General features: G+C 38.4%; 2 protein-coding genes across 2 annotated transcripts; both read right to left on the bottom strand.

Moving 5' to 3' along the window:
* Window positions 1–1,842: 1,842 nt before the first annotated feature.
* On the bottom strand, window positions 1,843–3,669 carry LOC130915291 (probable H/ACA ribonucleoprotein complex subunit 1-like protein). Its single transcript, XM_057835230.1, has 4 exons — window positions 3,546–3,669; window positions 3,219–3,384; window positions 2,827–3,132; window positions 1,843–2,744 (listed from the first exon to the last, which is right to left on the bottom strand). The coding sequence occupies exons 1-4, from the start codon at window positions 3,656–3,658 to the stop codon at window positions 2,445–2,447; spliced, it is 885 nt and encodes a 294-aa protein (XP_057691213.1). The 5' UTR covers window positions 3,659–3,669; the 3' UTR covers window positions 1,843–2,444.
* A 4,825-nt stretch (window positions 3,670–8,494) lies between these two features.
* LOC130914702 (protein S100-A6-like) lies at window positions 8,495–10,115 on the bottom strand. Its single transcript, XM_057834136.1, has 3 exons — window positions 10,027–10,115; window positions 8,778–8,937; window positions 8,495–8,692 (listed from the first exon to the last, which is right to left on the bottom strand). Exons 2-3 carry the CDS (start codon window positions 8,910–8,912, stop codon window positions 8,495–8,497), a joined length of 333 nt encoding a protein of 110 aa, XP_057690119.1. The 5' UTR covers window positions 8,913–8,937; window positions 10,027–10,115.
* Between the last annotated feature and the right edge of the window lie 3,888 nt (window positions 10,116–14,003).

Genomic DNA, 14,003 nt, shown 5'->3' with positions numbered 1-14,003 from the left:
CTAAGGTGCTAGTCACATGATCTGTTCGAAAAATAATTTTGACACATTATACATTTTTTTTTTTTTTTTTTCATTTCGTTCATTTTTGTTGCAGTTTTATTGCTTTACAACTTTTATATATATAGGAAAGTCAATTTCATGCAATGATACTTTTCGGCCACCGAGGGGGCCTGGCCCCCCTGGTCCCCCCTTAAAATCCGCTTATGGCTTGAACATAATGAAAGTACTGTAATTCACTTAATAATGGTAGGATCAATTCTATCCTTACAACATATAGGAAGACAATCTGAATTACTTATATAACTCAAGTCATTAAATAATTCAAATAAGGTTGCTTAAAGTTAGGGTGGGGATAATTTGATCATCCTGAAAAGTTGGTAGTGTTATGTCCCTACCATCCCTATGCAAACCTACGCCCTTGGTTTAAGTCTGAACATAATGAAAATAATTCACTTAATAATGGTAGAGTAAATTCTATCCTTACAATTTATGGGGAAACAATCTAAATTACCTATATAACTGAACTCATTATTTAATGTATATAAGGTTTCTTAAAAGTTGGTTTGGACAATTTGAGGAACCTGAAAAGTTGGTAGTGTTATGTCCCTATGAGCCTATGTTTGGAGTCCTGCCCCCTGAGAAAGTCAGTCATTTTTGACTGATTGCTCTCAAGCTACACAAAAGCAGCAAAATAGTCAAATAACAAAGGAAATGTCAAGGATTTTAATCTTCATTTTTGTCTAACCCCAAATGTAGTACTGGCTGTGGAGCATACAAGTAAAATCTGCTTGGATTTTTGTGTTGAAGGAGAGAACCGATCGCTTTAACAACCTTGGCATAATGCTCGTGGTTAACCTTTTCCTGAGTGCACATGTTGGCTCAGAAAGGAAAGAACATAGCTACAGTGTATACCTTTGCTTAACACCTATTATTATTCGTACCTGCCCCTGCTGTCCAAATACCCAATTGTATGACTTTTGCTTTTTATCCATTTATTTGTTTTTTATTTGTTTCTTTTTTCAATTGTTTTTGTTTAGAACTATCTATTGTTGGTTTTAATAGATTTTTATTAATCCTTTTAATTGTGTTTTACTTTTACTTCCTTGCGGATTGACTGATTGCTGTCAAACTACACAAAAGCAGCAAAATGATCAAGTAACTGAGGAAATGTGAAGGAATTTAATCTTTATTTTTGTCACACTCTGAATGCCATACTGTTTGTGGCGCATACAAGTCAAATCTGCATGGAACTTTATGTTTGAGGAGAGAACAGTCGTGATGTAAAGCAGTGTGATAATAAAAGCACTTTGAATGGCGTTGTTTAAATTGTACTATACAAAATAAACTTGCCTTGCTTCGCCTATTACTGGTTGAATATTGACCCTGCCTTTCTTTATTCCAGTCACAACCAACTTATTCTTGGCAGATGAGTCATGAAAATTACCTTTGAAGACATGCCTAACAATAAACCACTGGCAGTTAATGTTTCCTGTACAGTTGAAAGACAGTGTAAGACAGCAAAATCACATTCTAATTACTATAAATACAGTACTTTATATTTTCAATTCCTTGTTGTTTGTTGTATAATCTATAATATAATGACGTGGAAAACATTGTCAGCAATCAACGAATCTGATCATTCTCTGCAGATTGAATAAAAGTCACACAGTACATGTACAGTATCCATTCTTTTGATTGTCTCGCTGTATTGCACAAAAATGTCAAAGACCAGCTCTTAGTTAGACTACGCTTTAATGATAAATAAATTCCTCAGTAACAGTATCAATATGAATGTACTAGTAGCATTACAATTCATTGAGGGAAAATATTTAACTGCAGTTTTTTTTTTCCATCGGCTATAGTTTTCATAAAAAATAAAAAAAATCTGCACAAATTAATTTTGGGTGCTTGTTTCCTTTTTCAGTAATCAAGGAATCAGCCAATAAAGAGACTGTCCTTTTTTTTAGGTACGTCCGCTCTACCGTTGCTTAGGGCATTTACTTGAACTGTTTTCTGACATGCCTATTTGCGCCCGTGGCAATGGCAAGAAAAAAAGCATGAAGATGGAATGATATGAAGAGATATAACATTACTTGATCCGATTATCTGACAACTCAAAGAAAACCCACAAAAGCAGGGAGAGAAAAAGCAAACTTCAACAAAAATCCCAATTCCGTACCTTAAAACTGTAAATTTATCCCTTCCACTATTCTGCCCATAACATAGGCTGGCATACAATAATATGACACCATGGGATATATAGCATGACAATTGGTGAAGCTGCAATGTACACTCTAAGAGTTCTAAGAGTGTGTAATAGGAATATTAAATAACAAGACAGGAGTAGAGATATGATATTTATTGTTTATTTATTTACTTGTGTTGGCATTGCTCACAAGAAAAGAGAAATTGCTAGTAAATGACTGATGATTGCAGACATTTCACTAATCATCACTGCCCCTGCCACCCTTTCCACCCTTGCCTCCCTTGCCTTTGCCACCCTCGTCACCATCGCTGTCGCTCCCTCTACAATCTCTGCCACCCCTGCCTCCTCTGCCGCCTCTGCCGCCTCTGCCACCTCTGCCGCCTCTGCCACCTCTGCCGAACCTCCTACCAGTCTTCTTGCGCATGCATTTCATAATTTCTCCAATGCATTTGATATACTCTCTGAAGGTAAGCTCGCCATCACTGTTTGTATCCAACTTGTCAAACAGCTCGTCGACTTTACTTGGCTCGAGTTTCCCCTGTGGACACACAAAATGGGCCACTTCAATAAAACACAAAGGCATCTTGAGTTGAGAATGAGCTTTCTGTATTGTTACTTACAGAAAAATAGGAGGAATTAATTTCGCTGGTTGCTAGTGTCTTAAACTGCTCCTTGTTCAAACAATCACTGCCATCAGTCGAGTGCGTCTCGAAGAAGTCGGTGATATCATTAATGCATTCGCAAATGGGAGGCATGTCTGGGCCACCTTTGCAGCCACCCTTATTACCCCTTCTGCCATTCTTCTTGCGGAAACATACAATCAATTCTCCTAGGCATCTGACATACTCTTCGTAGTTAAGCTCTCCATCATTGTTTGTATCTAGCTTGTCAAACAATTCATCGAGATCAACCGACTCGAGTTTTCCCTGTAAACACACAAAAGGGGTCACTTCGATAAAAAACAGAAGCATCCTGTGTTTTGAATGAGCTTGCTGTCTCAGTCATTACTTACACAATATTCTTTGGATTCCAATATGCTGGTTGCCAGTTGCTTAAACTCATCTCTGCTCAAACATTCACTTTCGTCATTGGCGTACTCATCGAATAAATCGAGGATATCGTCAATGCATCTATCGAAACGAGGCATGCCTGATTTGGTAGGGAAAAGAAGCCTTTTCCTGTTCAAGGTCATGGAAGAAAAACACTTTGCATTAGTTTGCTGACAGTGAGGATCAAGTGGTTAGGGTTGGAAATGTTCAATGCCCTGAAAAGGTGAACAAAGAATACAGATCATCTCAAAAATGGAATGATACATATCACAATTTCCTACATTACTTACGGTACGTCTTTTGAGATCTTGTCTGGTTCAGCAATGGGGATGGTGTGTGTGGAACATGTGGAATCTGCTTTTAAAGCCAACACAAAAACCTGATGACAAATTACCACTTGCATACAAACAATAATATAGTTCAACCTCTGTTGGGTTATACTCCACTTTCACAGGTTTAACTGGTTTGGGTGTGCCTCGTCCTCTGCGGTTGGTACAGACAAGAACATACAATATAGTATAATATTTCAGATGGTCAAAACACCTGCACAACTTTTTTATTTTTTATTATTCAACTTGTGTTAATGTTTTTTTCAAGTTTACAGTAACAGTCTAGTATCATTCCTTTCTGCCCTTTAGAACCAATAGTCATTACGCCTCATTTTCATAGACTAGGCCCATGTGCGCTGCATAAGCTAGTACATTTTCATGCCAACGCAGACCACACCTCACGTGTTTTGGATTTTGGTAAAACCAGTGGTGGGTAGTAACGCGTTAGATGTACTCTGTTACATTTACTTGAGTAACTTTTTGAGAAAAATGTACTTCTATGAGTAGTTTTACTAAGCTTTGCTTTTTACTTTTACTTGAGTAGATTTGTGAAGAAAAAAACGCTACTCTTATTTGCTACTTTGTCGTTACATTTTACCTCTTTATTCTACATATTCTATTTTTTTTTTTTGCCAGCATTACCAAGTAGCTGTAGCAGCTGTAGTGGTAGCAAGTAGCTCTACCGATTTCACCAATGAGACGTCGCAACAATAATCACATGACTCCATCAGACGCAAGTTTGCCGTTCAATCTTCACGCCAGCCTGTTCTATCATGTAGTGCACAGGTGTCAAACTGATTCCAGAAAGGGCCAAGTGGGTGCAGGTTTGCTTTCCAACCAATGAAGAGGACACCTTTTCACCAATTAGATCTTTTACATGTATAATCAGTTAAACCCTGTTAGGTGCTGCTTGTTATAGCAGGAAGTTCACTGGTCAAAATCTCTGCGCGTTATCGGTTGGAACAAAATCCAGCACCCACTAGGCCCTTTCTGGAATCGGTTTGACACCTGTGATGTAGTGTCTTTAAAGCACCGCGAAAAATGAATTATTTGATATAGAGCGCTACCCTCAATATGTGGAACAAAATCCAGCACCCACTAGGCCCTTTCTGGAATCGGTTTGACACCTGTGATGTAGTGTCTTTAAAGCACCGCGAAAAATGAATTATTTGATATAGAGCGCTACCCTCAATATGAGTCAAAAGTGCGGCTTTTAACCTCTCTCCCAATTTTTATTTGGCACCGATTGACCACGGAAAACCGGAGATATGATCTTTTCAATTTCAAAATAGTAATTATGAAGGAACTATCACTATTCAAACTAGGAACTATTTTCTCCACCAGAGAGCACTCATGCTCTTTGGACAAATAATGCTTCATTTATGTATTTTTTTTTTTCTCTCATCAGAGTTCAATGATTTTGTTTTTGTGTGTGCATTTCTTTGGTTTAATGTGTGGTTTAATGGTTTTATGTAATGGGTTATTGTACACTATCATTATAACAACAGTTCATATGGATAACTTTGTGCTAAAAAAAAAACACCATTGTTTAAAAAAAAAAAAATCCCAACAAAAATATAAGCAGTTACTCACAATGTTACTCATTACTTTAGTATTCTTTTTACTTGTACTTGAGGGCAGTTTTTGAATGACTACTTTTACTTTTACTTGAGTAATATTATTTTGAAGCAACACTACTCTGACTTGAGTAAAATTTTTGGCTACTCTACCCACTTCTGGGTAAAACAGTCTGTTTCAAGAAAGACATGACAGCGGTCACAAGTGAGGGTATGAGGGTGCATATGACGATTTAACAGACTAAAGTGGCATTTTTACTACTCGCCCAAAGCTGAATTCTAGGTTTTGACACAAAGTAGTCTACTGGTCTTGTGCATGAGGCTCAGGTTGACAGATGGCGATGACTGTCACTGCAGATACAGTATGTACGTGCATATGTACGTGATAGATTAAACAATTTAAAAAAATACATTTTTCATTATTTATTTGGGGTGATTTTTTTTTTTTTTTTTTGCGAAAGCATCGAATAATTATGCCGTAGATAGAAGAAAACACAATGCCTTTAAGTGCTGAAACAACTGGTGAATGATCATTATAATGATTTTAAATATGCTTTTTACTCTAGTGTTATTCAAACATTTTAACTCCCACACTCTTATGTTCTTCTTCCTTTTTCATCATGGCAAGCAGTACAGTACCTTGACCAATGACACAAGTGGGATTTCGTCGTCGTTGTTCCGTCAGCTCATTGGTCAAGCAGGAGATCACTGGGGTGGGAACCAATCTACTATCCAAGTTTTCCGAGTGAGCTTGTCGAGTCTCAAGTCATTGTCTCACAAGTCAATTTGAGTCAAGTCTCGAGTTATTGCCTCACGAGTAGAATCTCGACCCTCCCAGCTCAAGCGGGTCAAGTCCGGGTGTAGGTTTTTTTTCTTCAAATCTAGGTCGAGTTGCGAGTCATCAAATTTTCGACTCGAGTCGATTCGAGGCAGAGTCCCTTTGACTCGATTCCAGTTGTCTGCCATTATTAGCCCAAAATAAAGAAAGAAACATGTATATTTATTGTTTAATCTATCATGTACATACAGGGGTGAAAGTGGCAAGAAGTTCTTGCTGGAACTCCCTAACATGAAGGTCGGCACAGAGCCAGAATTTTTTTTTTTTTTTTTTTTTTTTAGGTGGTGGGGGTCAAACCTCCTAGAACCACAGAAATGGAGATAAAACTCAGTTTGGCACAGTTATTCATGTAACACATACGAACAAACAAAAATGATTTTCTTTCAAAATTGTTTTTTTTTTTTTAATAATTTGCTAAATAAAAGTTAACAAAAACATCAGGAAACCCACCTTCCATCTCGTAATTTTTATTTTCCCTCATTTCCTCACATCTAAATGCAAAACCTCAAGCCTATAGATGCTGGAATAGTTTCCTTCTTTTGCCTAAAACACAACATACAGTTTTCTTTCACTTCTTGAAATTTGCATAAAAATAAATAAATCGCAATTACCGTAAGCGCATGATTAAATACAGAATCACGCAATTAATTACAATTAAACTTTTTAATTGTTGGCCAAAACTAAGATATATCTACAGTATATATGTAGGAACAGCGTGCATAGAACACTGACTCACCACATAGATCAATTATTGTAATGCTCAATTTTTATAATCATCAATATTATAGTTATACACAGACGCAAGTGAAGGGAGCAGAAAAGTGGTCTCAATCATGCAATTTGCTCAGGTTGTCTGCCAGCACTACGAGCCAACAAACGTGTAAATGTTAACCTTGTTAACCCCAACCCAGGCGCTGCAGATTTGCCACAACAAAATGCTAATCACCTAATTAATCAAATTTCATTTTAAATGAGCCTTTTTTAAATTCAGAATCAATCAATAAACTATTGCGGTGGGGGCAGCGTCTCATTCCTGTGCGTTGAGCTGACCTGATGAACCAGTTTTTTTTCACTGCTGGTGATCTTGAGCCAGACGTTCTGCATCCTCATGCATTCAGCCATCAACCTTTGGGTCAAACTGCAGAATGGCCTTTGTGGAATGGTCGGGAGGAAGGCGGAAGACATGAAACCAGCGGATGCAACGCTAGGTGACCAGGCATCATACTCTCAGCCACCTGGTGGGGGCTCTGAGTGCTTCGTTGGAAATCTGCTGGGGCCACCTGATGTTTTCGGTGGTCCTGAGGACCATGTTTCCAAACCACATAGAATAATTGTTCAGAAGTACAGTATCATTTTTCCTGTTACGAAAATTTATTTTGAGCCTCAGAGGATTAAAGTTGTAAATTGTAAAGAAGCCTGCTCGTTGGTGTGACCGAGTCAGCAATGTTCACACCTTTTACTCATTTGAAGTGCTCCATTGCTGGTCAAGTTATATACTGTATACAGTATATGTATATATTAATAAATGTATTTATTATTAGCAGTTTCAGAGTTGGAGAAAGCATGTAAACTTTTATCATTGTTGGACCTGCCCTCCCACCTCCTTGCATTCTTGCTCCAAACCTGTGTAGGTGCCATTATTAATTACAAGGTTGGGCACCAAACTGGTGGAGCAACAACAGTTGCAGGAAATCATCAATCTCTTTTTAAACTGCTTTGTCATGGCGCTACACTTTCCTTTTTCAGCTTCACATTCAGTTGTGTCCCACCTTAAACGGCTTTCTTGTCTTCTTGACTTTCTTCCCTGCTAAGAAATTCAGCATATATTGGTTTCTGTACCAGCAACATCAGCAAAAAAACACAAAAAAAATACAGCACCTTGCTTGCTAGAACTGTAGTGTTTTGGTACTGGTCTTCCTGAAACAGATACCAGCATGTGCTGGATTTCTTAGCAGGACTGTTTCTTGACCTAAGGATATTGGATTTTTGCTCTCGCCCCATAAACTTCTTTGCTCGTTTCCTCGTCTGTCCCGTCGCCTAATTGTGCTGTGGTGATTTCACGACCTCATCTCCATAAAGGGTGCCAGCCACACATTTCTCTCAACCCACTGAGTATTTTTTTTTTTAAATAGGCCTGCATGATATTCCAAATCAACAAAAGATGATGTGATATGTCAGGACATGTGATAATATGCATCGTGACATCAGATAATATTATATGATATGACAAAACAGAGGCTAAAATAACATACATGTAATAGATTTAGTATATATTGATTAATATAACATGAGGTGAGTATTCTACCGGCTGATTGTTTTTTGTTTTTTATTTTATCAATATGATTTATAAAAGAAAGTGTAGGTGCAATCTCAATTTGCGTCAATAATAATCAACAGAAAGAATTAACTTGGTTGAAGATGATGCATTTTTATTGAATTATTGTCTCCTGCAAGGTTGTATAAACAACAGATGAAACACTTCCAAAACTAAAGCACTAATCTTCATCGTCGTTTCCCCCTCTGCCCCCCTTTTTCCTGCCCCTGCCTTCCTTGCAACCTCTTTTATTTTTACGGCGGTACCCCTTCATCAGCATACACATGCATCTGACATACTCCGCAAAGTTGATTTCACCATTGTCATTCTTGTCCACCTTGTCAAAAGCCTCATCAAGGTCGCTTAGGTTGAGTTTCCCCTGTGAAATACAAATTAAAGTACCAGTAAACTTAAAGCACTTATTGCAACGACAACATGGGACTGCGGCTGGAGCACACATGTACCTTGTAATCGGAAGCAGTGAACTTTTCTGACATCATTCTCTTAAACTCCTCTTCGTTCAAACAGTCACTATCCTCGCCGGAGTGCTCCTCAAACATATCCACGATAACTTTAATGGCATTTTCCAAGTCGCCCATGGCAACTTTACTGCAGAGGAACGGCCTATATAAAAATGTTGAAGTGTTAAAAGCTTGAAAGTGTCCATGTGTGGGTTTAATGCATGAATAACACCGTTCACGTTAAAAATAAGAGATAATAAATACTGTAATGATGATTATGACAACATTATTTCAGACAAATGCTATAAACAGTAAAAATAGAAAATAAAGTAAATGTTGTCCTGTCTCTTGCCATCAATCTACACCTCTCTTCCACATACACAGTGTAACTTATAAATGACAATAATTGTCATCTAAATTTTTGCCATCTTTGGATAACATTATCTAGGACACATCGAAGTCCATAAATACGGCATAAATACTTTAAATAATAACAAAACAATAATAAACACAAAAACACAAGTGGTTCCACAGTTCTGAAGCAAACCTGATAGAGCTTGTAGCAAAATTCGTAACCCAACAGTAAAGTAAACAAACAGATTGGTGAACAAAGGGAAAAGGGATTTAGGGTGGGGTTAGGGTAAGTAAGTAAATAAGTAATAAAATAAGTAGGTAAGGTAGGTGTAGAGATATTCGTCACCACATGTTCAGTCATTGTACTTGGTACATTCATTTCTAAATCATTTTTTAACAGGTAAAAATGTTCGCAGCTCTAAGCTTCTTCTCTGAAACAAGGTCATTAACGGATAACACAGCTACCTAGTAAAATTTCACTTCTTGTGAGCAACTCCAAGGGTTAACATGGGGGCCTGCCTTTTCGCATTGGAAATAGTAAAAAACATGCTTTGAAGTTCGGAGCAGATCTTCTTAAAGGCACCTAGGTGGGGTTCTCGGGGGCATTTTTCCTGGCCAGCCAGCTTTTAATTATTGTTTCCTTATTGATGCATTCATCTTAGGTGATCGTTGATTTGTTTTTGTTCCTGAGTACTGATTGTTCCTGATTTTTGTTCCTGATTCCTTCTCATTGAAAGGCTTCTGATTCCTCCCCATTAAGACGCAGGCAGGCAGACAGGCAGACAGGCAGGCAGGCAGGCAGGCAGGCAGACAGACAGACAGACAGACACACACACACACACACGCACACACACACAGACAGACAGACAGACACACAGATGGATAGATAGGTACTCACGGTATGCAGGTGTAGGTGTGTCAAACTGAAGCGGTGAACTGAACTGCTTTCTAAAGCCTCTTAAAGTTTAAACAATGACTCATACTCCGATCCTGTCAGACGCACAAACAGGTTTTACTGGTTCTGACATGTCTACTCATGCGCAACAACTCAAGATTTGTATATCAAGATTTATGAAAAGAAAACAACAAAACAATTGCAGTGTTAAAAATACTAGCAAGATTTTAGGGCGAATCCACCACCTGTAAATGACGTTAGTGATTATTATGACCCATTTTTACAATACTTTAAAATTATTTTGAAAAAATATGCAAAAAAGACTCATAACTGAAATGGATTGTAATCTATTTGATCAAGTGATTTCTAGCTGAAGAAATCTTGTTTAACAATTGGGAAAAAATAGTAGAAATCAGTTTTCCTTGAGTCAAAACTGAAAGCCAGTCCAAAAGATCCAAACAACACCCAATTTTAAATAACAAATCAATGTATTTACAATAAATGTAAATTCTCCTAGTCCTCCTGATAAGGATTACATTCCATTGAGTCTCTTACAAATGCAATAATCTTTGCACCTAAAGTGTTGGGCTTGACCAGCGTTAACAAACTTGACTGAAATATCATTTGGTTGATCGGTTTTGGCACCATTGTTTCATCATTGTCATTTATTTCATGGGTGTATCCAAAATAAATATAGGCCAAAGGGAATTTTTTGCAATATGCATACTTGACGCTTGATTACTCACCACCTGCGTTTGGATCATTGCTGCCATCTAGTGTTTACTTTAGTTTTTTTTATTTTTATTATGTATGTATGTATTTATGTATTTATTTATTTATTTATTTGTTTGTTTATTTTATCCCCAGCTGATTCAATTCTGGAAAAAAATATTCTAATACACAAGCATGTTAGCATTTTGGCAATTGTAATTTGAAATAACTGTAACAGGGCTGCCTGTGTTGTTTGGTCTTCATTCATCTTCCTAAAAAAAAGTTAGCTTTCTATATATTACGTATCATCACTGTTTTGATTGAATATTGTTATTATGTTGTTATAATAGTAACTGGAGGCAAATGAACATTTCAGCAATTTTGACCAGAGGTAGGATAGAGCATGGCCTATCTTCTTTAGCTGCTTGGGCATGCAGAATCAAATAAGTTATCTAAAAATGTATTTATATAACATCTTTCATACAAATACATGCAAGGTAACGAATAGCAAATCTGAGTACAGTATTTAAAGGCCGAAACTGTTTTTTAATGTTCTACAGGGGACTTCAGTTAGGGTGTTTGTATTGAATTAATTATTTAGAAAATGCAACTGGGCAGAAGAGGGCTTGGGGGCAGAAAAAAAGAACAGGAACTCGTGGTGCAAAAGCATGATTAAATAGATATGTCACCAAGCTGTCAGTAAGGTGGCCAAAGGGCCAGCTAATGAAGGAAAGTCCTTAATTTAAATGCCTGATTCCGTGTCAAGACCAGCCACAAGCAGGACACTTAATGTATTTTCATATTTTTCTTGTTAGTGTCGCATTTTCCCCGATATGTAAAAAAAAAAAAAAAAAAAAAACGTTTAAAAGGGTAAATATATGAAAAAGAACATCTCGATCAGCGGAAGAGAGCTGAACTTAAAGTCACCTGAGTGTTTTCCGCCATATATATTTGTTGTCTCGCCCACCCAGGCGGTATGGTCTCTTCTTTCAAGCTCGGGTCTTCTATCAGGCCTGGGAGCTTGAGGGTTCTGCGCAGGATCTTAGCTGTCCCTAGGATTGCGCTCTTTTGAACGGAGACGTTGGACGTTGTTCCTGGTATCTGTTGGAGCTATGTGCCCAGCTTGGGGGTTACTGCCCCTAGTGTCCCGATCACTACTGGCATCACTCTTGCCTTCACTCCCCACATTTTCTCCAATTCTTCCTTCAACCCTTGATATTTCTCCTGCTTTTCGTGTTCTTTTTTCCTGATGTTGCACTACTGCTGTCTTCTGATGTTTATCCACCACCACTATGTCAGACTGGTTGGCCGTCAGCAGTTTGTCTGTCTGGATCTGGAAGTCCCACAGGATCTTGGCTCGGTTATTCTCGACCACCTTTGGAGGTGTTGCCCACCTTGACTCTGGGGTCTCCAGTCCGTACTCGGCACAGATGATTCTGTACACTATGCCTGCTACCTCATTATTGGTAGGGCATAGCTGTTAATGGCCTGGATTTTATTCTTGCCATTCAGCTGACTCTTGAGGACCTGCCTCACCCTCTGTAAGTATTTGGTTGTGGCAGACCTCCTAGTTGCTTCCTCATGGTTCCCATTTGCTGTGGGATCCCCAGGTATTTGTAGCTGTCCTGCACATCTGTTATGTTGCCTTTGGGTACTCTGGTACCCAAAACCACTCTTGGTTATGATATGGCTAAGGGGGTTTAGGCCTATAGAGAACAGCAGGGGTGACAGAGCATCTCCTTGGTAGATACCGTCTTAGATGTTCACATGTGCATCTGGCTTTGAGTTGGCTTCGAGAGTTGTCTTCCACAGCCCCATTGAGTTCTGAAGGAAGGTCTTTAGTGTCCTGTTGATGTTATACAGCCTCAAGCTATCCATGTGTGTGGCATTATATGTAATGGACCCCTGCCTCTATAGATCTTGTGTTTAGGGCCTGTTTTGTGCTGCCATGATCAGTGCTTCCGTGCTGTCTTTCAGTCCGGCCTTTTCCAGCCACTGGTATGTCTTTCCCATGTCAGCTACTCCCTCAATTTGTCGGTGGTACATACCATGCAGGGGCTTGTCCTTCCATGATAGCTCCTCAGGGTCCTCCTCCTTACTGGGCTTCTGTTGCCGGGGTATATCACACCAGACAGGACCCCAGGTGCAGGCTATGCAAAGAGGGCCCTGAGACAGTCCAGCACTTCACAGCAGGGTGTAAGATGCTGGCAGGCAAGGCATACATGGAACGACATAACCAGGTAGCAGGCATAGTGTACAGGGACATCTGTGCCGAGTACGGACTGGAGACCCCAGAGTCAAGGTGGGCGACACCTCCAAAGTTGGTCGAGAACAACCGAGCCAAGATCCTGTGGGACTTCCAGATCCAGACAGACAAACTGGTGATGGCCAACCAGCCTGACATAGTGGTGGTGGATAAACATCAGAAGACAACAGTAGTGATAGAATTACCAATCCCGAGCGAGAGCAACATCAGGAAGAAAAAAAACGAAAAGCTGGAGAAATATCATGGGTTGGAGAGGTTGCGCTATACTTTTTCGTTGTCTGTCATTTTGACTGACAGGGTCATAAAAATCCGGTCATAATCTATTTTTACCCGTCACTTAAATTTTTAAAATGACTATATCTTGATGCAGTCACTATATGTATATACACAATAATACTTTAGAATATAAAGTAACTAACATTAGTGCAGTCATGGATTACAGTAAGCAGGCCAGTACTGTGTTTCCATATATATGTTTATTATATTATGTATATACAGGATATATATATATATATTTTTTTTCCCCCAAGTGGGACCTTCCATGATCCTAATACATTTAATAATAATAAAATATTATATAATTCCATTTTATATATATATATATATATTTTTTTTTTTTAAAATTAATTATTATTATTATTATTAAATTAAAATGCACGTTGATACGACGCACATAAAGGCAACTTCCAATTTTTTAAAAATCGTTAGAAAGTTGTATGGATTTACAATCCACTGGCTTGTGGTTTCCTGTTGTCTTCCGAAATACACCTGGGTGACGGCGCGTCAAGTGTTCGTTCATAGCCGACGTGCTACCGTGGTATGCGAGCTCAGCTTAGCAAAAAGAGTACACACAGTGGTGGCAGTGGCGTATGGAGGTAGATTTGTGTCTTTATTATTCAATCAAAAAAAAAGTTGCTTCGATCAAATAAAAAGTTGCTTCAATCAAAATATATACTTTCAATCGAAGAAAACGTCACTTCAATCAAAAAAAAATGTGTTTGAA

The sequence above is a fragment of the Corythoichthys intestinalis genome, chromosome 4, assembly GCF_030265065.1.
Source record: "Corythoichthys intestinalis isolate RoL2023-P3 chromosome 4, ASM3026506v1, whole genome shotgun sequence".
Lineage (NCBI taxonomy): Eukaryota > Metazoa > Chordata > Actinopteri > Syngnathiformes > Syngnathidae > Corythoichthys > Corythoichthys intestinalis.
The sequence above is the reverse complement of the archived record's forward strand: the minus strand, read 5'-3'. Positions and strand labels throughout refer to the sequence as shown.